The sequence below is a fragment of the Haplochromis burtoni genome, unplaced genomic scaffold (genome assembly GCF_018398535.1).
Source record: "Haplochromis burtoni strain Fernald_Lab_line unplaced genomic scaffold, NCSU_Asbu1 Contig_17, whole genome shotgun sequence".
NCBI classification, from domain to species: domain Eukaryota; kingdom Metazoa; phylum Chordata; class Actinopteri; order Cichliformes; family Cichlidae; genus Haplochromis; species Haplochromis burtoni.
Genome location: NW_024582378.1, coordinates 1,844,123 through 1,871,071, shown reverse-complemented (window position 1 = coordinate 1,871,071; position 26,949 = coordinate 1,844,123). Strand labels below are relative to the sequence as shown.

The 26,949-nt window shown below is 38.4% G+C and overlaps 1 protein-coding gene across 1 annotated transcript; it reads left to right on the top strand.

Moving 5' to 3' along the window:
- The first annotated feature begins 31 nt into the window (after positions 1 to 31).
- On the top strand, positions 32 to 26,425 carry mpzl1l (myelin protein zero-like 1 like). Its single transcript, XM_005916033.3, has 6 exons — positions 32 to 189; positions 6,715 to 6,896; positions 11,260 to 11,470; positions 14,355 to 14,484; positions 18,702 to 18,807; positions 21,280 to 26,425. The coding sequence occupies exons 1-6, from the start codon at positions 117 to 119 to the stop codon at positions 21,373 to 21,375; spliced, it is 798 nt and encodes a 265-aa protein (XP_005916095.2). The 5' UTR covers positions 32 to 116; the 3' UTR covers positions 21,376 to 26,425.
- The last annotated feature ends 524 nt before the right edge of the window (positions 26,426 to 26,949 follow it).

Below are 26,949 nucleotides of genomic sequence, written 5' to 3'. Positions count from 1 at the left end.
GCAGCCGCACCCATATTGTTTGTACCCGCAGCGAAGAAGAAGAAACCACTAGGACAGTGGAGGGTGGAGGAAAAAAAAAAAAAAGCGGAGCAACTACTCCTGTTTACAACCACATAATGGAGTCCAAATGGCCAAATACGATTCGCAAGCGTATATTATTTACTGGATTTACGCTTTGTGTTGTTTTGGGTGAGTGTTGAAGCCCCGCTTGGGTTAAATTTCCGTTTGTAAACGTTTGAGTTCATTATTTTAGGTGGGATCTCAGGTTAGCAGGCTAGCAGCGTTTACACCTCTATTCCCAATCCTTTAAGAGTTAACGCGCCTTTCTTCAGCCTCGTAAGCGAGAAACTATCTTTAACACTGCCCGGATTTTTTTTTTTTTTTACTGGGATATGGATTAGAGACTCCACCGTATGTGAGAGACAGTGTTACAGAAAATGCAATCTGTTAAATTCACTAAAACCTGAATGGAGATTGGCACAGGATGGTGGCTGCCGCCCCTGGCCGCGTCGTCCTGCGGAAGGTGAAGGTGGGTTCAGGCGTGGAAAGTAGCGATGCTAACCAGCTGTTTAGCTGAAATAAGAGTCCCTGGGTGTTTTAAGACCCGTGCCGATTTGATTTAAATGTTCTAGTAAGGCAGGAGATATTTAAAAGTGTGCGCTGTCTTACATGTAACCAAAATTTAAAGTAAAGCCGTTTAAAAGCTGATTTCTGAATAGAGCTTTTGTTAGGCGTGTGTCTCAACGGTATTTACGTGTCACCTGTGAAATGTCGTCTACTAATAGAGCTACCAATCAATTCTTATTTTATATACATAATCGAACAGCACACTAAGGCTGTTTTTAATCTGCATGCAGGTGGACTAGCACAGCATCCAGCCCCCGCGATAACGTCTCATTTCGTCGTTTGCTAACCGTATTTTGACCCAGATAACGAAGTATGTTGGGTGCTAAACACTGTGTACTTAATGGTACACATAGCATCACAACGGCAGGGACATGATTTTTGCGCGAAGTTTCGCCTTGGATTGCCAGATTTGCGTCACTATTTTTTTTTTTTGCTTTTGGCAGGAAGCACAATAGTGGCTTCGTGTTGTAACTACGTGTTACTGCAGCTGCCTGCAAGTTGGTGAGAGGCACGGACTGAAATGACCAGGGGCCCTCTATCTATTCAGGCACAGGGTATATGTGCCCTCGCACAGTTTGGTCGCATAGTAATATAAAAAGCTGTGAACTACAGCACGAACTTGCATTCATTACTTTGGCTAAGCCGTTTTGTGCTACACATTTAGCAGCTCAAAATGTGCATCTTAAGAAGGAAAACATACACTTTAATCTAATTTATCTGTAGTTAATTTTTTAAAACATTTTTAACATCCTGAACATTGGAAAAATTATATTTGCATACAATTTGAGTAGTTTTAACAGTATGTGTTAGGAAAGTGTTGACTGTAATCCACAATTTAGTGTGTATACTTCATCCAGGTCTGAATGTGAAAGTATCAGTTTTTCTCTCAAGATGGTTCTTATTTGGAGAAAACAAGACCAAACAGTGTGGAGCTGAGAGGGATGTTGTTTGGGGTTTAACTGATTTAAGACAATGCACCGTCCAACATTTCACATGACGAGACAGTTTAAAACAAGTTTTTATGATCAGCAGGTTTCATGGGAATTTAGATCTGTGATGTGGGTGTAGTAAAACTAAATAAATGTGAAAAGCATATAAATGACAAATGACATAAGACCTACAATTGAACCTTATGGTGTACCATAAGTTGCATATTCTTATTAGATAGTTTTTTGGGGGGATTTTTTCCAAGCGATAAAAATGAAACCAAGTGGTTTGTCCCTGATCCCAACCCATCTATTAAAATCCTAGAATCTGTTGTATTGAAAACTGCTCTTATGTCTAAAAAGATATAGTGGCCTTTTATGTTGTTTAAAAGAAGGTGTTTGGTTACCTCGAGGAACCCCTTTTCTGTGCTGTGTAGAGCTCAAAAACCCTATTGAAATTTCTCCAAACTGCCATTTAGGCACACAAATGCTAAAGTGGGTTGAAACCACTGTTTCTCAAACTTTTGATGAAGGATGAAGAACTGAAGGATTGTATCTAACAGTTAACATCACTGAGACAGCACCTAGGGTTTTAGGATCACCAGGTCTCACGGATATATCCTAATGTTGTTGGTGTTGCATTGAAAGAAGAAGTAATAAGAATAAGTAAATGTGGCAGTGAAACTTAATAAAAGTGACCAGCTGGAAGCATAAAAACAGAAAACACCATAGGACCTAAAATCGAACCTTGTGGTACACCACAGTTAATGTGAGCTGCAGATGTGTGAAGCTTTTCAAAAGAACTGAATCTCTGTAATTTGTGATTAAAGTTAAGAAATTGGTCCGAAGTTATTAAGAACTGAAGGATTAAGATTTAGTTTGTTTAAAAGATGCTTGACCACACTATATTGAAAAAGCAATGTATAAAGAGCGGTTAATAATCGATAAAACAATGATTTAATAAGGTTTGTGAAGAAAAATGTTGAACATGTCTCTGCCATCTAATATTTAAAAAGGCAGAAACAGTTTAAAACGGCAGCTTTTAGGATGACTAGGTCAAAGTATGTCTTTAATGCTGGTGTACAACTGAAAGAAGAAGTTCTAGGTTCACAAATAGAAAATTACACCACCTAAAAATTGAATCTTGTGGTAAAGCACAGAAAGTATGAAGTGCAGATTATGGAGAGCAACCTTTTTTAAAAAGATAAATTCTAAACTCAAACACTAGCAGGTTATCTTCTGCATAATCCAGCTGTTTTTTTTTTTCTTCTCTTTTTTCCGTAGTTTAGTTTATTTTTTTCACTTCAAATTACATTTAAATCATCGTTAGATCACTCGGCTTTTACAGGCTCAACATGATCTGGCATTTTAGAAAGGATGTGCATGAAATTGCAAATTAGCCGGCTCAGCAGTTGACAGTCACTTTATTTGATTTTGGACAGGATGTTTCTGTGAAGTGAGATTAAGAGCAGAAATCACAAACAGTTTTGCCAACCTTAAAAACAACTTTTAAAACTGTTTCCTGAAATTTGAAGACGGAAAACAGTGTTCTGCTTTGAATCACAGATATCATCTGACAAATACTTCCTTTCGTTTTATAAATTATTGTGAGATTGCCTCAGCAGTGTGCTGACTATATGCTGCTCTAAGAGTTGCTTTTGTTTTTGAAGCACGGTGTTTCCCCGAGTCTAAATCTGAGACTTGGATCTAATGTCTGCAAGAGGCTGAGGCTACTTATTGCTCTGTTGCTTTTATACCTTGGCCTGCTAGCTCTTCTGATTACAAGATGTGGAAGTCACGTATCTCTGTTTGCTAATACTTGTGTGGCTCGATTTGTATATTCATAGTTGTATCAAAACCTTTCAAGGTGGCAAAAAGGTGAATGTACTGCCAAACATTTCCTACTCATAGCTGCTATGGTAAGGTTATTAATCATCAAGCTGTGCAGTCAGTGTTTGACATTTATCACACAGCCTTTTAAAGAACATTTGTTGCATTTATTTGTCTCCAATGTGTCCAGTATTGCACTGCAGTCTTGTTTCTACAATTTATAGTGTAAAAAATGGTTCTGATTTGGTGTTCAAGGTTGTGCAGTTAGTCAGGGTCACATTTGGGTATCTATTTTCTCAGCTATAAGAACAACCAGATTGAGTATCACATTATCTGATGCAGGTTGCCATGTTAACTTGAATTTAACACATAATCTAATCTGGTCTGAGCAGTTTAGGTTTAAAATTGGCACCAGGTGCGACATTTTCACTAAATCATTGTAATAATTATGATCACAGTAAAAAGTGCTTTCATTAGCTCTGTGTTCATCGCTCTCTAAGAAGTCATACAGGCCTAGAGAACAGTTGGCAATAATCTGGCAACCAACCATTTGCTTGGGAAAAATGTGTGTTCTGCAATTGGTTGCTGGAGGTTGAAATCAATCACAAAGCAGGTGTTGCAACAGAAATTTCCCTGTGGTTGCACCTGGTCGCTAGCAGATTGCCACAGTCACCGACAGGTCGATGAGTTACACGCAAGTCATCAACTTGTGTGCAAATATTCGTCAGCTACTAGCCGAGCGCTAGTATGACTTGAAAATGTGCAATCCAAAGCCGGAAATGGTGAACATTGACTTAAAAAAACAGAAAAACAAAGTAGTGCCTTATTGCCGTAGTCATTTCAAAAGATGGAACTTTTTGCCATGTAGTTTCACTATGTCTCAGAGGGTATTCTTGGCGAGTGTTTGCAGACAAGTCTGCATACCAACCACTCACCTGCTGGTTGGTTATTATACCCTTTGGAGCTGGCATTGCACCTTTTTTTTACATTTTTTTTTTTTAGGGGGGGTTAATGTGCTGTGTTACGCTGCGGCCACTGCAGCTAGGTTGAAGACACAAGTGTACGATTGTGTTGGTTTTTATTGTATTCCAGTACAAGAGCTTAGAGATGTACATATATACAGAGGGAGATGTTACAACTGTGGAAAAACCTTGCAAAAGAATACTCGGCAAAGTCTCGCGGACCTACGTTTACACCAGAAAATCTCTGAAAATTAATCAGTCTTTTTGTAGGATGTTTATGGCTAAAAGTCTGAAACTTCAGTCTCTTTATTTGCAGCTTCAGTGCTGCGTTTTACAGTTTAAAAAAATATTCTTTATATGTCTTTGTCTTCTATCTTTATCTTTGTTCCTTTGATAATGTCTAAATGAAGCAGGCTCTGTCACGAGAGTCATGTGACTCTTGTGACAGAGCCTGAAGCAGGAAGCCTGGTTTAGCAGAGACTGCTGATAATCACCATTGTGATACCTTTTAGGTTGTTTCTGAGCAGAGAAAGCCCGTGTTGCTCAGTTGTACGTCTCTCTTTACATTATGCACAACATCAAACACCAAGTTGCCTTTGATGCAGCCATAAATATGAGAATTGAGGATTCTGGATAAATGAGCAGAGCTGTAAAACCATCCGTCTGTTTTTCCGGTTACATTAAAATAGTTTGAGTAATCTTACAGGTGGCTGGATAAGATACCTCCACGTCAGATTTTAGCCTGACACGGACTAAAATCTGTGTCAGGCTTGTCTCGCTGCCTGTGACCTCACTTCAGTTGTTTATTTAGTGCTCTGACTCATACATATGTGTTTTCCCACACAGAGGCCAGCTAAGAGCAAGCAAGAAGTACTAAAACAACGTCCAGCTCTACAGGACAAGCGTGAGGAAGTTTAGAAGGGTTCAAAGATCAGTGGCATGAATGTGTTAGACCGTAATTTATGATTTTGGGGCATGCTCACAGTAATCGTTACTACCACTGCAGGGTTTGGACAAAATCTTTTTAATTAGGGACACTTGAATATTTTAATTCAGTGAAATTAAAATTTAATAGGGACACATGTTTCTTTTTCTTATGTGTATGTGTTGTGCCCTTTGTGTTGGGGGAAGCAAAAGAAATCTTAATTTAAAAAAAACCCAAACCCTTCAGCTCAGCACAGTTTAATTCAGGTTTAAGAATTTAAGAATATTGACTGATACAGACGTTTGGCTGACGAAGTTGTCCGCCCTGTTTGATCGATGGTGCCATCTGCGCTAATACCAATCTAAGTTTTTACATATATATGTGTCGTGATGTCAAAGAAGTTATTTTAACAACTTCAAACAAAGCAAAATATTTTACAAACTGTGAAAGAAAACATTTCCTGCTAGAAGTGGTAACAGCACTTATTTCACTACTTGAGGCAAAAACACCATTGGAGTAAAACCAGGCCGCAGAGGATGAGAAAACTAAAATGCTTGACTCAGCTGAGCACTCCCTAGCTGGACTCCAAATGACAGGAAAAGCAAACAGAGGATTAAAATTACTGATGCAGATGGTAACGAGAATAAGAATAATAATGATTAAAAAAACCCTGGGATAGTTTTAGCAGTACTGCTGCTCTATAATGTTTCTGGTGAATGATGAAAAATGCCTCTTGTTTTGTTTACCTTAATAAAGGATGCTTTCTGCAAATGACAGTTACGGAGTTCCTAACCTAAAAACTAAAAAAATATGATGTAATTCTAAGGTGCATTGACCACACTAACTCGTGCAGGTGAAGGAGGCACAGAGGAAATTGGAAACATGATTCAGAGTTACATTAAAGAGATTGAAGACCTTCGGGCAAAACTCCTGGAGAGCGAGGCTATCAGTGAGAATTTGAGGAAGAATCTGTCCCGTGCCTCCAACCGTCAGTCGTTCTTTGGAGGGTCCAGCTCCTTTTCCTCCACTCTTCTGGCCCCCGAGAAGGAGACTGCTGACATTATCGAACTCGCTAAGAAAGATCTGGAGAAACTGAAGAAACGAGAAAAGAAGAAAAAGAAAAGCGTCAACAAAGAAGAAGTTCCTGACAATGAGCAAGACAGATTTTGTCCCTTTTTATTAATACTGTGGGACTGCACCAAGCTTCCGATTATTAACTGATGATTAACAAGGCTATTATAGTTAACTAAAACTAAACCTAAAAATTACTTATGAAAAAAAAAAATTAAAACTAACTAAAAACCATTTTGGGATCTTGGAAGACTAACTACAAAATAAACCAATAGCCTTTCTGGATTGTATACCTGCTGGCCGTGGTGTTGGTTTAACCCCGAACCCTTGCTGCTTTGTGTGCTTACACTTGTTGTTTTGTGTTCACAAACAGTCACAAGACCCACGTCTGCGATCGAGATACACGCTGATCCTGAGGTGATAGTACAGAACGGTACCACGGGGATTCTTCGATGCACCTTTAGGTCCAGCGAAGTGGTCAGCTCGGCCACCACGGTGACCTGGAACTTTCAGTCGAGTCATCCCGACAGTCAGTACTACAAATCTCCATACGTGGTAAGTCCCCGCTGGTTGTGTCAGCTCTGGGAAGATTTCCCACAGTTTTTAAGGATGTTTTCCTGCGATTGTTTTATCTGTCGTGACACAAGAAGAACGGATTCGGCTGTTCCCTGAGGGATGGGTGAGAGCACATTGTTATGATTTGGTTTCAGTAGGCTTTCAGTTTAAGCGCCAGCCTTTTTTGTTTTTTTTTTTTTTTTTTTTTTCTTCCTAAAAATATATCAGGTACAGTTATACTCTCTCCATGTACTGTCTTTACATATCTACATATTTGTTTTTATCTAATTTTTCCGTTTGCTTTCATCTGTTTATGTTCTGCTGCTATCTTGCTTGAGCATCGTAATTGGATCCCGTGGTATGCTTTCATTTTTCTCTTTAGTTCTTATAGCACTTTGTCAACTTAAATCTCTTTGTAGACTTTAGTTTTCAGCTACATATTTTTCCTACAGTGTTATTTGCTACTGCTGAGAATTGACTTGTGGTGAGTAGCTTGAACTTATTAGTGTATATTCCTCTAAAACTCTTAAGCAGCTAAAAAAAAAAAGAAAAGAAAGAGGGACGTTTGTGTGGATCATGTCCTATCTACAAAGGCGTTTTGTTTACAGTCCAGTCGGGCTGGGCGGGGCCTGTCTGTCCGCTGTGATCTGACTCATGCATATATAATGACATAGCTGAAGGGCCTTTAATTTGCAGAGCAGTCATGGCAGAACACATACACGCAGTCTACACTTGGAGCATGTTGTAACATCGAGCTGTGTATCTTAAAACATCAATCTCTCTGACGTTTCAGACCCATCATTTGCAGAATAAATACTTCTCTTCCTACAGAAATGATGCTTGTCCAAAAAAACCACCAAAAAGCTAAGATAAGGGAAAGCTGCTCAGTGAAGGAAAAAGGCTGTGCAGCAGTAATGTTGAAAAAAAAAAAAAAAGGTCTTTCTAGTACCTCAGATATTCTGTGATTAATCCAGATGTCAAAATTGTCCAACATACTAAGCAACTGTTGTCATTAGAGCTGGCAGGATACCAAAAATTTGTAGTTGGTGCATGCGTTTCAAATTCTACGCATTTCAGTACAAAAAAAAAACTAATCAAGAGTGACCTACTTTCCCTGTAAACATCTGCAGGGCCGTCTTTGAGCTGCCTAGACAGGTTTGAGATGTTCCCTCCTTTTGTTTAAGACATTGTGCAGTGAAAGAGGTTCAAAGTTGGCTTGAGACCCAAACTTGACATTAGTGAGCAGCTAGGAAAACAAAGGGGACATGCAGGAAACGGTCCAGGGCGTCAACCAATAAGATTTTAAATTTAATTAGGCTGCATTAGTTTTGGCTTTCGGTGATTTATAAAAACAAAATTGCTGGGATAACATGATCATTTTCTTGCTTTCATTTTGACTACAAAGGAGAGCCTTTAATCATCGACTTCCATCCAGAGAAGAAGTTGTCAATCAGTACTGTCTAATGTTGCATTACCAACCCTTAAAAAATCTGAAATGAGCTGCAAGACAAATTGAAGCTACAGCTACAGTAAAACAGCTTTCACCATTACTGATTGGTACAAATAATTACATTACAAGTTATTTAGTAGTTTAATGTTGGATTTTAATTACATTAATGCTATTTTTTGTTGCATTTATGTTTATAGAACTACAAGAATGAAACCGGTTTACTGCTTTAATTATTACTAATAAAACTGAATAATTGTTAGCATATTTAATCCTTTATAGTTTGATAACAATATGAAAGCCACTTCAAGTTCTGTCTGTTTTTCTACAAAAGAATCAAATTATCTGATATCAACTTGAGAGAATTCTTTATTTATTTATTGTTGTGTTAATTTTTGAAGGTAAAGAAAAAACCTCAGCCATAATAAAGAAAAGGAAAACTGCAAAACAAAATTTGGGATTGCAGTAAAGAAGAAAATCTAGTTGAGTTGTGGCAAAAAAAGCCTTGTTTTTGTATGATGTGTCATGTCATCGTGACTGAGCCAAGGCCAAAGACCAGAGAAACAAATGACAGAGGAAAAACTCCCGTCTATGTTATAATCGTAGTAGCAGCAGCAATAGGTTCATTAAGTTCAGTATCATCATACAATTCACATACATGATGCTTGATGTCCTGTCAGTTCCACGTAGCGCAGTGTGGCTGCAGTGAAGACTGTTCAGTGTGTAGGTGTCTTATGACAGCTGTTGTTCCAGTATACAGGAATAATAGTCACAGCCAGGAAACCAGTTTGTTTGACCTCTTTGTTTACTAAATTATGGAAATTATCTATTAATTTATCTATGTCAAATATAAGAACAATATTGCTGCAGTGTCTGCAGTGTCCAAAAAAAGTCATTTTATTTAGCACATATGAACACCTTAGATGTTGACCAAAGTGCTGGACGATGAGTAAAACCCAATACAAAAAATAAAAGGACAAAAAAAGAATAAAAATTATAATTTTAATAAATACAAATAGAGTACAAATATAAAACGATGGTAAGAAAGCAGTAAATATTAGAGATTTTTGTTCAAGTAATTGTCAAAAGAATGTATTATTATTGTTTTTTGTACCTGGAGATTAGAGCAGGGCGATATGGCCAAAAATATTTATCACGATATATATTTGAAAATTTGCGATAACGATATAACTGACGATATAATTGATGCGAGACAAAATACAACTCCACAACATTACTAGCGCAAAAAGACAACCTTCCATTTATTTTCACTTAAACAAGAAGCTGGTTTTTATGTACATTAAAGCTTTATAAAAATGTAACAGTGCAAATGCAAATTCCTTGCTGAAAGTTTAACCAAAAGGCATTTCCAGTAGAAATGGGCTGACATATCCTGAGCATAACCATGTATAATATCCACTGAAGTTAAAAAGAGGTGCTTTGCAACATTAAACTGCAGTGTGCAGTACGTATTTTTCGGACCATAAGGTGCACGGGATTATAAGGCACATTAAGCGAAACAAAGCAGTCAGATAAATCAAACTTTATTAAACTCATTCTTCTTGCTTCCTCCACTTCTGTACCATTGATTCATTAATGTTGAATTCTCTGGCAGCTGCTCTATTCCCATGTTGTTGCAGTATATTAATGACTAACCTCGTATTGTGGATGGATTATCTCAGTTGTTCTCCTGACTGAAGTTGGTCCTTTTACAGCATCCTGCCATGCGATTGCATTTGTCTCTAACCATGAGGAACCTTCACGTTAACTTTTATAAGTGGAAAAGTGTTAGTGTTCGTCCTCCAGCTTCACTGTTTATGTTATGCTAACATAGCTGTGTCGCTAGCGATCACGTAGCACATCATTATATACCAGCTAGCCCAACTTCAGTAACCCTACAAACGTCACTGCTGTTTAGTTTCCTGTCTTCATTTATGTTGGAAGTGATAGCAGAGCTGTACGTTTGATTTTTTTCAGAAATCTCTCAGTCAGAACATGCTAATATCATGCTTAGGTAACTAGCGAAACTAGCGAGCTAACTTCCGCTAGCTTCCTGCTAACTTCTAACTCCGTTAAATGTAATACATTTTGTTTTCATGGATGCCTGGAAGTTAAACTTCATAGTTACACCTGGTAAAGCAGCAATGCTGATCGTTTTATTAAAGATGAAAGAATTTAGACAGTTTTTAACTCTCAGTGATGCTGCAGTGTTCGTTTGACCTGAAGAGGGGGGTTTAGGACCCAGATTACTCCCAGATTTAAGAGCATCTTAGTCCGACAAATACGACAATAACGACGGCCGCTTGCATGTTCTGCAAAAAAATGTGCTTTGTCGTGTATCTGACGGACAAACACCAAACCAGTTCCACATCACTGAAGTTGCACCATTTTTACAAACCAATTCTGGTTCATCTGTTTCACTCAACAATCGGCCATGTGCGTATGAAAACAAAGGCACTGCGCATGCGCGTTTTACTCATATTCTATCGCGATATTTCATTTTCCTATCGTTGCCTAACATTATACCGGTATTACCGTGAACGGTATAATATGGCCCAGCCCTACTGGAGATTTGTTTTTTGTTTTTTAATTATTGTACACTTTATTGCATTTTGTCTACATGTCTGTTCTTTTACTTAATCTGGCATTACTGTACTTTTATACATTTTATTTAATAGTAAAAGTCCATGTTACAGTATTGCTTGGTCTGTTTTTGCTATTCGAAAACAAGTACATTTAATCGCATTGAGGGGAGAAAAATGTGGGATTGTTTGATCAATAAAATCAGGTCATTTTAGCCCGTTGCTCGGTGGTTGCTAGAGAACACGGCTGATCTAGATGAGAGCCTTCAGGGGTCGGAGATGTCCCCATTTATACATGAGTACATTTTCACCAGCATTTCCTTCCTTTTTGTAGATTTTCTATTTTACAAGTGGGAGAGGATTCCCAGGGTCAGAGGAGTTCAAAGACCGCGTGCAGTTTATCGGGGACATCAACAAGAGGGACGTCTCGATACAGCTGAGCCCAACTTATTTCAGCGACAACGGCACGTTTTTCTGTGACGTGAAGAACCCCCCAGATGTGATGGGGACGCAGGCTCGAACCGAGCTCAGGGTCGTGCTGAAAGGTGAGTTTTTGTCAGATTTACATTGAAATTAATGCACCAGAGTTAAATGTTGGAAATGTAGAAAATTAATAAAAAGAAAAATCAGTGACAGGTTGAGTTAGTGTGGCTGGGAAAGATGTCTTTCTAAATGCCTCCTGCTACTCTGCGGCCTTGAACAGACACTCGTCAGTTGTTTTCACCCACTCAGCAGGGCTCTGCTCACACACATGGTGATTGGATGGTGAGAAAACACAGTGTAGCACAGTGTGAGCCTCTGCGCACTATCGCTTGTGTTTCCAGGCAAAGAGGAGACTTTTCTTTTTCACTAGCCAATCAAACATGATGGACTGGATCGTGGCCATCTTAACCACAGTGTGTCGATTGCACCACCTGTAACAAGTTAAATCCTGGACTACTTAATGGTTTATCTGGGAATGCTGTTGCGACATGCTTTTGTACTACTTGCAGTTCAAACCGGATTAACTGCAAACTTTCTTTGAATCTCCTGTTAGGCATCTGTAAACATTAGATCCATATCGCCCAAATTCAAAAGATAAATGAAAGACTGTCAAGAATAAAAGTGCTACTCTGCCTGCTGGCACTAAACAGCACACAGTGACGTATTTAGCTGCAAAAATGCTTTTCTTTTTTCTTATGGGCTCACATTTATTCCCTCGCATGCCCTAAAAAAATCCCTTATTACATGTTAAAATTGAGCATTATGTTACAGTTTTGCGTGTTCATATTAGATATTATGATTAATTTTTAAAAAAACAACAACGGAGAAACAATGTTTGGTGACAAGCTCGTTAGAGATTTATTGATGCCATCCTGTTACAGGAAAAGGACGTTACCTTTGGTCTTTCGTGAGAGCAGGTTTCCACTTGCATTGGCATTTTTGTGCATTGCAAAAAGGGGCACACACATACTGTTTTTATATGCTGTGTGAGTGATGGACTAAACCCGTTCACTATGTCCCTCGACAGATATTTGTGTTATTCTCTCTCATATTCCTGATCAGACTGATTTGTAAAGTTGCAATTGCCAATCAGGACTGAAAAATGCAATAATTTTCTGGCTTTACCCCATAATTCACCAGGTTTTTGAAGCCCTTCACGCAACTTTAAATCACACCAGGAGTATTTTAGCCTCTAGAGTGCATTGCGCCTTTTATGGACTGCTCAAATCACAGAATTTTGACCACAAGAACTGTGATTTCATCACCGAGTGGGTGTGACCACTCTGTTCCCTGCCAGAGAGATAGTATTTGGGTAACTGGGCAACAAACATTATCCACATATCCCCGAAAGCAGCAACAGGTCCACGGCCTGATTGTCTGCTCTGTCTAATAAACTGCATGTACCTCAGCATATCTCTGAATCTTGTTGTGACTAGGTCTGTCAGCCAGGGTTCACATTGTAGTAATCTGAGGTGGAAAATTGCACTAAAATAAAAGCCTTTAATGTTGCATATACAATTTTCCATTATCTTTGGCACATCAATGGGCCAAATCCTGTAAAAGAAAAACAAAAGGAAAAGAAAGGAAACTATAAAAAGTTGTAGGAGAAGTAGATTAGACGTACATTTTTATGATTAAAATGATCACAACGGTACATTTACTTACATAGCTGAGGTAATGAATGACTCCATTTGATCAGTTAAAGGTGAAATTCATTAAAGGTACAAAATAAACACATCAAATATCATCAGTTAATGAGAAAAGACTAATAAATGCAAGCTATTCAAGCACATATGGCAAATCACTGCACAACCACTGTTTGTGTTCACTCAGCTGAAGACCACATGTGCATGTGATGGCTTGTCTGCTTTACATGTGGCTGCACCTCTTCGCAGGTTGAGGTTTTTCTTTGTACCAAACATCTGTATCTAGGAAGCAATAAAGAGTCTAAATAGAGCATGTGTGTTGTACTCGACTATGTTTTAGCCGCAGTTTCTTTTGGCTCTCACAATGAGCTGCCTTGGTATTGTTCCAGCTTTTGTTGCTCAGCTTTCAGTGATACGCCCAGCTGTGTTCTTGGTTTCCAGGCCCGGGGGTTCAAGTTTTGTGCTTTATTTATGGTAGCATAACTGTATTTATACATGATGAAGGAACAGAGTCAGCCTTGTGCTCACAATCTTATTTTTGTATTCTGAAATCTACTTTTTACTTTGAAATTATTATTCGCACAATTCTGTTTATCTTCACACGCTTTGGCTCTAACAAAGAGCTGCCTTAGTGTGGTTCCAGCTTTTAATACTACTGGATACTCAGGTTTAAGCACCACTCCCATCTGTGATGTTAATTTCCAGGAATGGGGTTTAAAAGTGTTTTATTTATAGTAGCGTAGCTTTATTTACAGTGACTGGGTGATGTGGGTCTTTCACATGAAGTCTAATTTGTTTTAGTTTGGAGGACATTCTGAAATCCATTATCAAACTAAGTAAGATGAAACTCTTTTTGTTGTGTTTGTGTGTGTAATATCCGTACATTTCACAATGTTGGGCAGTTTTGTCATAATCTGTGAGTAATTAGTCCAACATTTTTGGAAACTCTGGACCACTTTAAAACATTACAAAATAGTCTGTTAGTTGACTCAAGACTTTTGCACGGTCCCGCAGAGCTGTTGGCCCTGCGCGTCGAAAGAAGCCAGTTGAGATGTTTCGGGTATTTGGTTAGGATGGCTCCTGGGTGCCTCCCAAGCATGCCCAACTGGGAGGAGACCCTGGGGTAGACCCAGTACCCGCTAGTGAGATGCCCTGAGAAAGCCTCAGAATCCCCCAGGATGAAATGTTAGGTGTGGCTGGGAATGTCTGGAATATCATGGATGGGTGGACTGATCCTGAATGTTCTTCATTGTGTGTGTTTTGTTTTTTTTGTTTGTTTGTTTGTTTGTTTTTCCCCCAGAGTCTTATTCGCAGAACAACACCACGCTTATAGTTGCAGGAGTTTGTGGTGCTTTATTGGTGCTTGTGCTGATTGCTGTGGCGGCCTGCATTGTCATGAGGGTACTTCACAACCGCCATGATTACGAAGGGTAAGTGAGCCGTTCAACTTTACGCTGTTCCAGATTACCGATGACCTCAACTACAGTGAAGCTGCAAAATTTTCAAAAGTTTAAAAACTATATTCAGAACCTAAAAGTAGCTTCACTCTCAACGCCAACGTTATGCAGTTATAAGCTGAACGCACATTTAATAAATGTAACACATATGTACACGTGATAAAACAACTATTTGGTGATGCACTCATATATATCCAGACATAGTCGCAGTCAAACTCTTGATAGTTTATTTATTTTTGTTCTTAGCAGCTTTAAGCTCCATATTTATATTATAGATATAAAAATATAAAGATACATCATAAAGAGCAATAAAGTTTTTGAAGTTGGTAAATACTGAATACTACAATTATATGATTTACACCTTTATATCTGTACTAGTAGTTTCACTATAAGTGTGACACTATCATTATATTTAAGTATGAAATATTGATCTTGTGTGAGCGATGCACACGTGATAATGATGTACATTTTTCTGACTCGCCAATTCTACTAAGATTTTTTTTTTCAGTATAATTAATTTTGTTCTCAATGTGACTCAGTTACTGCAATTACTTTTTCCAGTTTTCTACAGAAAGTAGTTAATAGTGAATTTTGTGTGTTATTTAGTTATTTATTTACCGTTATGAACCCGGATCCATGCAGGGTCTGCAGGTGTTCATAAATACAGTTTAGACAGTATTAAAGTTTAACATTTCTAAAAGATTTGAGAATATTTTGTCTTGTGTGCCGCAGACAGTGGTTTCACCTGTAAAATCCTTTATATTTACAGCTGTATGAGATGTTTTAAATCCATAAAGTAAGTGCTTCATCCGCATATCCTGTAACAATAATGATAAACAGCAAGTGGTATTTTAATTGATAGCTAGCAATGAGAATATGTTAACTTTAATCTCCTGTGAATACAGAAAAATACCCCCACTGACTGACTGAATTATAACTGAATTATAATTGGGTTGTTTTCTTTGGTTATTTGTGTCGGTTGATAGTAACTTTACCTGATTTGTTTGATGTTTAATGCTCACATTATGTATTCATTATACTGATGTGAAAATAATACTTGATGCTGTTAAAATGAAAGGTAAGTTAAACAGATGATACTGGTTTCCTGAATCATTGTTTTGTTTTCAGTAATATTTCACTTGAGAGGTTGTTTTTTTTCCCGTTAGACCCTCTGTATAGCTCTAACACTTTACAGTATCTGGTGTTTGGTGGGTACTAATTATTAACACGTTTGTTTTTAAAAAAGTGTCCACTCCAGACTTTGCATGCCTGAGGTATTTTTGACCACGTCTACCTCGCATGCCATAGAAACTCTTTCTTCATCTGAGGTATAAACAAAAGAGCCACAAATCTGAGAGCTGTCCCTCTTGTCCATCAGGAAGGTGTCAATGAGAGGCCAGGTCTGATATGCTGTCTTTTGAGAATTGGCCCACATTTTTAAAAGGTTTGAACACTAAAGGTTGCAAAGCAGAAGCTGCACTCGCTGAGAGGTCTCTCTTGTCAATGCAGCTGCAAATTTCTTGTTGATAGTTTTGTGCTCAACCTTGAAATTTGTGGAGCCATGCCAGTGCTAATGCTTTGTGTGGAAACAGTTCTACTTCAGGCACCAGCACTTGCTTCTGACTGAGTAAGAAAGAAAAATCTGGCACCTTCTGCTTGGCTGCTGAGTGGGTTGAGCCTGTGAGCTGAGCTAACAGGGATCTGTGGGGTGGCTGTTTTCACTGGTGCCAGTCATTTTTTTTCCCTCCATTAAATTGTATTAACACCACTAACTTCACAGCAACACCTTCTACAAGCATGTTGAGCTTGTTGCCATTTAATCTACACATTGTCGTTTAATGCATTTATATGTAATTAAGTAACCTGGTTACAGTCAATGTCTCTTTTAGGCAGATTTACTGTCTTTAGAACAGCTTAATGTTTAATGTTAGACAGGATTAATGTAGAGCCATTATGATACCTACTATGATACCTACACTAACCTATCCGATCATCCTGACCCTCATTTACATAGAATAAAGAATACTTTTAATTAATTACCGATGTACGTAACATATATTAGCTGAGAAGATAAAACTTTAGTTCTTGAATTCACTTTTTTGACTATTTTATAAATAGGACAAGCTAGAGGCAGCCTAGTCTCCAGGCCGATGGAAACCATTTAAACATGTAACCAGGTTATTTAACTGTGTAGAACTTTTATCCATCGTTTGCCACTAACATACAAAACTAAACGGTGTCTTTCTCATCTGCTTCAGTGAGACTAACCCATCGTCAGCTTTTTTCCCCTCATGAAACATGTTTATTTGACAACAGTATTTACAGATTTTTATTTATTTATTTTTTGGCAGTGTTCAGTCATCTTAATGGGCTGAAATATTGGCCTCTCATTGTTCATTTAGCATTCATGTTGTTATTTTCAGGTAAACTGCCTCTCTCCCCTGTTGCCTTTACTAGAGTTGCACTGATTGGCTGCTTGACTTAAAAGATGTACAACCCTTAGACTGAGAAATTAAATTGGATCAAATAAGCATTGATTCAAGCACAAACGGATTGGCATTTTATTGTTTTGTCTGTTTTATATGTTATAAAATAAAATTTAAATTGAATATTTGTTGAGAGGTTTGCTTGAGCTACTGATTAAAATCAAAAATATTTGGTTTTCTCTTCATGCTGAGGAAGAAATAATAAAACTTAGTATAAACATTTAGATTTATAATCTTTTGTTGATGTATTAACTGATCAATCAGTCTTTGCTTTTATGTGATTAACTGTCATTACTTAAGATATCATTACAATAGAAGAGCATTTAATGACTGGTTATGTTATATGTTTGCACTAACTTTTTGTAAAAGTATTATTAGTTACTAATATTTATCCATAATTTAGATGCGTGTATATACTCTAAATCAAGTAATTCAGATGCGGTACAGTAAGATAAACAATGGAGAATGTTAATAAACCTTATTGGGTTAATTTCCATTGTTGTACTTCTGCTCTACATATTAAAACAGTTGAATCAGTGGCTGTATTTGTTGCCCTGCTCATTACATTACATTCAGCAATACTGGTAGTTTTAGTGTTGAATGTTGGAAAATAGTAAATATTTGTACAGTTTTCTAGAGCCAAAGCACAGACCTTCAGATTTCTAGAAAACAGTTTTAATTAGTTAAATAAAAAATTAATTTTATTGAGCCAAGAACCTAATCTGTAAGCTCTCAAGTGGAATAAATTCAGTATCGGAGAAATCACCAGGCTTCACATTCAGATTATAAACCACATATTACAAATGATAATGTAATATAAGATCTCCCACATGGTCACACTGGGGAAAACTGGTCGGAGACGTGCAGTGACCCAAATTATTGCAGCTGTGTGCAGTGAACTTGCAGTCTTGTTGACCTCCTGGAAAGAGATTTGCAAAGACACTAGTTGGACTCATCAGTGCAAACTTACTTTGCTTGATTGCGATGGGTTGGCAAGCGGTCTGCATTTATAAATTAGATGACAGTAATTTGCAAACCTTTGCTAATCTGCCTGAAAGCAACTGCAGTCCGTTTGAGTCGGATCACAATTGTTTGGAGACCAGTTCTCCTACAGATGAGCTGTGCAGTTGGCTTGCGACTGTAATTGTTCCAACTGCTTGCAGCTGGTTCAATGCAATCACTAAGCAACTACGAATATTTTTGTAGTCAAATTTTCAGTCCTGTTTTTTCATACTAGTGTGACTGAGCCACAATTATTACCTTGTTGTTGTTGTAAAAAAAAAAAATTCAAAACCAAAAAGGGAAAAAATGCAACTATCACACAGATAAAACTAAAACAGCTAAACTGTTATGGGTGGAGATGGAGATAAGGTTTATCTATAAAATTAAAGAAGCTAAATTATATTACACTATGAATTAAGTACAAAATTATAAACTGTAACCTTTGTGCTAAAGAATCAGTCATAAAAATATTCATCAAATATCTTAATTTGGATTTTATTTGATTGCAAATGTGCTTCCAAAATTGCACACCCACCAATCTGATATGGTCTAAATCCCATCGGTGCACCTCCAGTCGGCGCTCAGCTGCAGCATTTCATGTTCTCATGTCTCATGATTTTGTTTTTGTCTTGTCCATTATTTGTGTTCGTCTCACTTTGACTGTGCACCAATGATTGCTCGACTCCGTTACACCTAAACTAGCTGTACGTCCTTGGAAAGCGTGAACTCTCAGGCTCCGCAGCCTCGAAAGAAGGTGGAGTCCAGAGTGGAGGGCTCCAGATCTACCAGTCCCTCGGGTCCGCTACAGGTATGAGTTGGGGGACGAAGGGAAGGACCAAAAACCAGTGGCTGCCTCTGTTTTACTGGAAGGTGGTCACATTTATGTGGACAACGTATCCAAATACAACTGAAAATAACTTTTTATCCATCCGTAATATTTAGTTCTGATTTTATATGAATTTCATTTGGTACGTAATCTTATTTTCAGTTGTTTCCATTCATGTTTTTTATTGTTTGGCCAAAAAAACAACCTAAAAAAGGGACCCTCAAAGCGCTTTACAATTCCACTATTCATTCACTCTCACATTCACACACTGCTGGTGGAGGCAAGCTACAGTTGTAGCCACAGCTGCCCTGGGGCAGACTGACAGAAGCCAGGCTGCCATATCGCGCCATCGGCCCTTCTGGCCATCACCAGTAGGCAACGGGTGAAGTGTCTTGCCCAAGGACACAACGACGGAGACTGTCTGAGCCGGGGCTCGAACCGGCAACCTTCCGATTACAAAGCGAACTCCCAACTCTTGAGCCACGATTGCCCCAAATGCTATTGTTAGTTTACTTTTTTAGACATGAACAGTTATTTATCAGGTGTTGCATTTCTTGTTTTTAGCTAATAGACTGAAATTTTCTCATGTGTGTTCTCCCTTTATTGATATTTCTCAGATTTATCAGCGGAATAATTGATCTGTTTTAGCAAATCAAACAGTCAACTCACCCTGAGAAATCTTCAGTGGGCTGTCTTAATACGACAGAGAGCAGAACCAATCTTCAAACCTGCGAGTGAATTTTGCTTGAAATGAAACAAAACAACAAATTGGATTTGATTTCTAAGGTGCGAGTGAAAGGCGGCAGAATAATTTAACAAAAACTGAAAAATGTAGATAAAATGGAAAAAAGGTGAAGGACAGTTATTTACAGACTATAGAGTCCCCCACCCAGTGGTCACAGTGAGAATTTATTTATTTATTTTTAATCTTAGGGCAGATTTTGACTATTTATTGTTTTTAGTGAAGTGTTTCCTCTAAATAATACATGAAGGCGGAATTTTTTTTTTTTAATTTCTGCTATATTTAAATGTGAAATCTCCTTTCATCAAAATCACTTGATAATAAGTAATATTAGAAAAATCAGTGTCAAGCACAACTTTTACATTCGTCTTAAGGCCAGCATGTCATCGGTTTTATCCTGATCAGCCAACCAACACTCAACAATTTTAGGTTTACTGTCCAAAAAAAAAATCTTATTTTCTCAGTAATAGTTATGTTTTTTATTATTATTATTATTATTTTTTTATTTTAAAAAGAAGACTAGACTATCCCACACAGACACGGGACTGCTGTTCAGTTTTCGAGTCTCTTAAAGCGTGGGGTGTTTTTGGTTTTGTTTTGGGGGTTTTTCCCTTTAAATTGATGTTTTGATAACTTTTGCTCTACTTTGCAGTACTTTTTTTTTTAACCCTCACAATAACGTTTGCATTTCCTGTGACCCGTGCAGAGCCGTTTTTATGATACAGTATCGTGTATTGTGCAGCACACGTTCCCAACTTGCGGCTGCGCGGGCACCGGTCTGCACCATTTATATTTAGAAAGAGAAACAGAGGAGCTGGTTCACCAGCTTTCTCACTGAAAGACGCTGTCACTGTAATTATGACTGCACCCACGGGATGACACAGCTGTCTCTGCGGCTGTAGTCACGGCTGTCACACTCTCACTACACTGTACTGTATAGTCTGCGTGCAGTGATGATCCCGTGGCAGTCCTGCACTTTTGTGGTGTATTGGTCACGCTTCTCTTTAGGAAGCACCCAAGGCTCTAAATCTCAATCACGGCAAGTCTGAACGATTACCACGGCCAGCTGTAGCTTGCCCCTTAAAATCATCTTAAATGCAGTAAGATGAGATAAAATATTCAGCATCTATCCCAGAAGTTTGGAAACTATTGTATCACAGCTAAAGCCTATCAACCGAATACAGGTATCAAAACATGAGGTGCTAAAGAGTTCCTCTTCCTGTCTTTGTGAGACACATGTTAAATACTTGTATATCGAGTGACACTCCATATTTTGGCAGTGTAATGTTACTATTATCATTATTACTGTATAACCAGTGCCAAAGCTGTTAATAGGAGTGGGAAGGAAATGTGGAAAAAACTAATGTAAGCCTCTTTTCAGAGGCCCTGTAATTGCTAAGTAATTATCCAAATATGGACTAATTATCTAAGCCTTTTTATCTGTGTGTATGTGTTGCCCTTACATCTCCACAGCTAAGCACTAATTAAGTCAAACTATAAGAAGCTGTTGTCTCCCAGTCAGAAGCTCCATTTAAAAAAAATAAACAAACAAACAAAAAAAACACCTAGGTTTCTGACTTTGGGCTTCTTTAATCACCCATGTGCGTAACGTGATATAAAGGTTGCCGTTTATTATTTGCTTCTTTCTGTATCTACTTGTGTAATTGGCTGACTGTGTTTCTTTCCTGCTCTGCATCTCATTTGTCCTCCAGGGCCCGGTGATATACGCCCAGTTGGATCACTCAGGCAGCAAAAACTCCTTCCATAAGATGGAGCCCGTGGTCTATGCTGACATTCGTAAAAACTGAAGAGGAACCGGGGACCAAATAAAGGAAAAAAAAAAGTAAACAAAAATCCAGTAAAATATGAGACCTCTCTATCAGCTGCTCTTGGGAAGGGTGGGGATATCTCAACAGGGACACAAGTGGTGCAGTTTCTCTCTCTCTCTCTCTCTCTCTATTTCTCTCTCTTTAAAATTTTGTCCTCTGAAAGCATGATGATATTATATGATAAAGTAATGTCTCCATGTGCTTTGTTGTAAAAACAAAAGAGAAAAAAACCTATGAAAACACTCAAAGTCGATGTTCCACCACTCCGTTACATCAAAACTGTTCTCCAAAAAAAACCAGGGGCACACATAAAAACGAGAAAGCCTTCGGTTATCATTCCAAGTATTATTTGTTTGTTTTGTTTTTGTTCTTGTAGCTTTGTCCCCCCCCCCCGTCCCCCATTAAAGGTTTAGCAGGCTGTTGCACCAACTCAACAGTCCTACTTAAGATGCTCACACCTGAACCGAGTGAGCCCCGTTTAATAAAACGAAGCGAAACAAAAAACATTGGTGCGTTAAACTGTTTCTTCCAGAGAGAAGAGACGTTATAAAGCAGATATTTGAACGATACTCTCACTGTTTGTCTTACATCGCCTTCTCATTCATTGATCGCTTCTGCCGAAACTTTGGTGCTTTTTATTGGCCGGTGAGACTGGTCTGAAACTGTACAAACAGCAACATCAGTAAAGATCAAAGAAAATCTACCAACGTCAAAACCTCAAGTTACATCTTTTTGTTAGAAACGGCAGACTGTAGTCGTCACAAAGTCGCACCTGTGCTCTCGTCTGATCCAAACTGTGCCGCATTTAGATCAATGTAAAGAGATGTAGTGTGGTCCAATGTGTGCTCACAGTGTTAAAAGTCCCATTAATGAGCCGGGCAGACGCTCCACCGTTTTATTCTCCTTTGTTTACGGGCTTCTGATCTCTGCGCGTCTCTGTCATCCTGAAAACCCGATTGGTTCATCAACAAGTCAGAGTTCAGACTGGGCAAGTTTTTCCTGTTCTGATGGGTCACTGTGTCACATTACATGATTATAGAGTCATAAAATCTTTCTACACCTGAGACGATGACGGCACTGAGAAGGCGGTGCTTGTAATTTCCAGGGTAGAAAAAAAAAGTAAACACGTGGAGTCAACTGAAGTTGTGTGTATGACACACTATGACTCACTCCTTCAGATAAAATTTGTAACTTCTGTTCACAGAGAACAGCTTGTGCAGCGCTTTTGGACAATTTTCATACTTTTTTAAACTCCCATCTAAACGAGGAAAGAACCCCTGCATTCAGTGATCACTGGAATATTAAAAAGAACGTAATTTGTAGAATTAAAGCACAAATTTTACAAAATGTGAAACTTCAAGCTGCTCAGTCCTGATAGTTAACACAATGATCATCCCAGGGGAACAAAAAAGAAAGTACATTTACCGATATTGTTTCTATGATAAAGAGTAAATATGTCTCCCAGCATAGTGCTGGTAATGCACAGCGTCAGTTTTTGTCAGTTATGCCGCACTGCATGAGATAAAATGACCAAAGTTTGTGCAATGTGTCATCTCAGATTAGAAAGTAATTAGGGGTAATATGTGTTGTCTGAACTCAAACCCAGTCAAATTAAAAAGGAAAAACACTACTTTGAGTAAAAGGATTAAATCTTTAACAGCAGAAGAATAACTTCTGACTGAAACGGCAACATTTTTTTTTTCTCCTGGTGGAAGTTTAGACGTCCTGTAGTGTGAGTGAGTGGTGACCCTTAAAGCGGACTCGACCTGTACTGTAACGTCTGTCTGACTGCCTTCATATCATCGACTTCGCTAACAGCTGGTGCAACAGTCTGCCGAAGCCACGGCTCCCTCTCCATCGTCTGGCTCTTCCATAGTGATGTTGTTCTGTAGAGGCGAGTGATGTAGATGTAGAATTTTTTTTTTTTTTGTTTGCTTTGTTTTTTACACCGCCTTCGGTAACTTTGCATGCAGATATAATGACATCTAAAGAATAACTTTGGTACTGCTCGGCTGGTTTATTTAATTTTTAAGAGCAGAAGCAGCCGTCTGACGTTGGTGTTACTGTGAATGCTTCACTTCTCTGTAAACTCCCGGCATGTCGTTGTGGTACCGGTAAAGACGCCGCATTTAGATTTTCACCTCAGTGGAAAATTCCGTACGTTTAAGTTTCAGTTGCTGTCACTTTTTTTTTTATTTTTCATTGTCCCAGTTTGTGTACATATAAACACATGGACAATGCAACCCAGGTAGATTTATGCGATTTCTTTGTTTTTATTAAAGAGCCATGGGCAGTTTATTTCTTTATGTTGAAATATGCATGTTAGGTTCAATTGAGGTGAAAGATCTCCTTCCTATGAAAACTGGGCGATGTTATTTTGTGCAACAATACACACATTTGCATGCAATTTACTAACATAACACACATTATTATGAGATTATCCGTCCTCTTTTTCTTATTTATGCATAATATAAAGCTCTTTGTCAAACTAATGGGCCAAATATCTAATGCCAACACTTTCCGATTTCAGATGCTTTAAATACATTCCAAAACTTTTGTTTTCTTCCAAAAAGCCAAATTTATGTTGTAATTTCTTTGGTTTTTGTTAACGCGAATATTTGTGTTGCCATCTTGATTCCTTCAGCTTCGTCTTGTGATTCCAAATGCAGTAAAACTCCATGCTGACCAGTGTTTGTATATATTTCTTGCTCCTCGTGTAAGATATAGTGCTGTTATACTGTAACTCATTCCAGTGTGGTATGGCTGTGGATGTCTTTCCTGAGAATGGAAGCGGTTTGCTCGAGAAAGTTGGTGGCATGCTTTGTTTTTCTTACTTAAGTCTTAATTATTTGTCACCAGACACTCTGACATGTGCATAGAGCGCCTGCAAGAAGTGTCGCAACACCAGCCGGTTTAAAGGGCTCCGGCTTAAGTTTCTTCAGCCAACAGTCTGAGCAGAAAACACTAATAAATGTGGCTTGATTAAAAAAGCCTTTAAGTCCATGTTTGTTTGGTGCAGAGGTATCCTGCAGAATAGTTTGGGTAGGCTTCACATTTGCTCTTAAAGCCTAAATCCTTCAAGCCTCCTTTAGATGTTGAGATCCAGAGGAGTTACTCAAGTACGATACTTTTCATTTTATACTGATGAAGGGTCTGTATCTCCTCTGTCTTTTTGCAAAGCCAGAAATTTATCAGCAAGGCTGTAAAGCTCATCAAACGCCTGACACTAAAATGTGTAAGAGAAACCCAACTTTATTGACCTGCTGGGGCCAGTAAATAAAGTTCATTTATTGGAAATGGAGAAGAAATGTTTCCTGTCAGTGTAACTGTCGTTTAATCAGGGTAAAGGCGGCGCTTTGATGTAGAAAATGAGAGGCTCTGCAGAAACGTGGACCTGCGAGGAAGGCTGCTGGTACTGACGATGATTAATCACACTCAGTCACATAGAACCTGACTTGTAAAAATTTATATTCCCCAACTGGTTGGAGAGTGGTTGCCAGGTGCTGCACCACAGCTGATTGCTTTGGGTGCTATTAGATTGCATGGAAGACACCAACTTGCCTGTAACGCTCACTAAGTATTAGTGCAACTAGTGTTTGTCTTCAAAGTAAAAGTTGCGCTTTACTTTTGAAAAGTAAGGCACAACTTTTACTTTCTCCGTTTCCAGTTTCCGTTGCGCTCGTCAGCTTCTGCACCACTTGGCGCGTACTTGTCGAGCATGTGTAGAGAGTTTGGTGTTTTCTGTGCAGGCTACCGTTGACCACAGCAACCTCTGAGGTTTTTGGTGCAGCGCCATGTGGCTTTCTGCCACCACCCACAGCCAATGAACAGCCAGTTGGAGATTACCTATTTTTCCCTATTGACCAGTGATTACCGGGGGGTTACTGACTGGTTGTCGGCTTGTCTGCCCTTTGGAATGTGATAAATAATTTTAAAAGGCTGTTGAAAATGTACATACAATTGTGTGGACTGGATTTAACTTCATCTGTTAGATTTGTGCCTAATTGTGAATGTTTTCTTTGACTTTTGAAAACTAGTGAAGTAGTCTGGTTAGTTACCGGGGAAACCCCCGGGTAAAAACAGCCTAACTCAGGCCGACAACCAAGCCTGTGTTTTCAGGACAGATTTGACAACTGTGGTGAAAGAGGGTTTCCACAAGGAAGGAAGTGTTTGTTAGACCTCTTCAGATGTTTCCGTGTCTGCGCTGACACATAAAAGGGAAATTACTCACATGTTTTGTATATTTATCCCAAATTTGTGAAATCCTCTGACACAGCAGTAAAACTTAATGGGTCATAACCAACTTCAGGCTGAAGAAATCCAGGCTTTGGCCGCTTTGACCCGACTGTGGTTGTGACATCACAGCCAGCAAGCACCGCGATGTCTTCCATCTTTTCCTCTCTGTTTCCTTTTTTTCTGTTTTTGGGTTGTTTTTTAAAAACACTCTTGTTTGCAGCATGCATTCCAAACCAAAACGAAACATCCGTGTACAAACCGTCAGCTGCTGGTCGCTTTGCTCCTAATTGTGACTCGTTGCAGTGTTTAGTGCCGTTGTAGAAATCGTGATGTAAACTATAAATTATGAAAGATTTCCGATGTGACGGAGCTCGCGCGGTGGCGGCGTTTGGTGTTCTGATTGGACGCGGGTCTTAAAGTGCGTGCTCGGTGTTTATCGATGGTAAATAGTTGTGTGTTATTTGAGAATCGTTTGGTATGTTATGTTGTAAAATCTGCACTATGTCTGGCATAACAAAGACAACAAAATGCCCTGTGATTATTATTATTATTGTTATTATTGTTATTTTCATTCGTCTCTGAATGACTTTGGCCTCTGTTTGTTTACCGTCTTTAAAACTGGAATGTTGTACATTTAGTGCCTTTTACATTTCATCAGCTAACTTGAACATCTGCTCAAAATAGAAATAAGATTCATTTATTTTCCTTTTATTGTATGTATTTTTTTATACACATAATATCGCCTCTGTATCCACTGTTCAAATTTTATATAAAACTTATTCCTGGCCAACTATCCATGTGTTTCTGTTTATTATTATATTATACTCACAAAACTGTTAGATTTCTCTTCCATTACTTTTTTCCCCATGAATATTATGTATGTTGGTTAGTTTTAAACTACTGTGTGTAAATATTGTGCAAAAGTCTTGTCTCATTTCTTCATGTTTTGCTTCTATGAAGCCAGACTTTAATATTTTTAAAGTGGTCTTGAGCAATAGTTCACATACCTTTGTGAATTTCTTTGGACATTGGCTTCTTTTTCACTCATTTTCAGTCCAGTCCTTGCACCTGACCATTTTCACAGGAATGTTTTTTGTTTTTAAGCCACTTAAAACTAATCCGAGTCAGTCAAACATAAAAGAAGGCGCCGAACCCAAAGGATGAACCTGTGTTGTCGACACGTAGCTTATCAGCCTGATTTGATCCCATTTCTTTGGCATATTTTATACATTCTGCTAAAGATAAGAGTAAGAGAGCCATAACATTGTATTTTGGCACCAACAAGATGATTCTCAATAAGCTATTGAATAAAAACTT

What these genes read in the sequence shown, in the direction of transcription:
- mpzl1l (XM_005916033.3), top strand. Translation starts at nt 117, where the DNA reads ATGGAGTCCAAATGGCCAAATACGATTCGCAAGCGTATATTATTTACT. An exon ending in GCTCAGGGTCGTGCTGAAAG is followed by an intron (nt 11,471 to 14,354) that starts GTGAGTTTTTGT and finishes TTTTTCCCCCAG; the next exon opens with AGTCTTATTCGCAGAACAAC. An exon ending in GTCCCTCGGGTCCGCTACAG is followed by an intron (nt 18,808 to 21,279) that starts GTATGAGTTGGG and finishes TTTGTCCTCCAG; the next exon opens with GGCCCGGTGATATACGCCCA.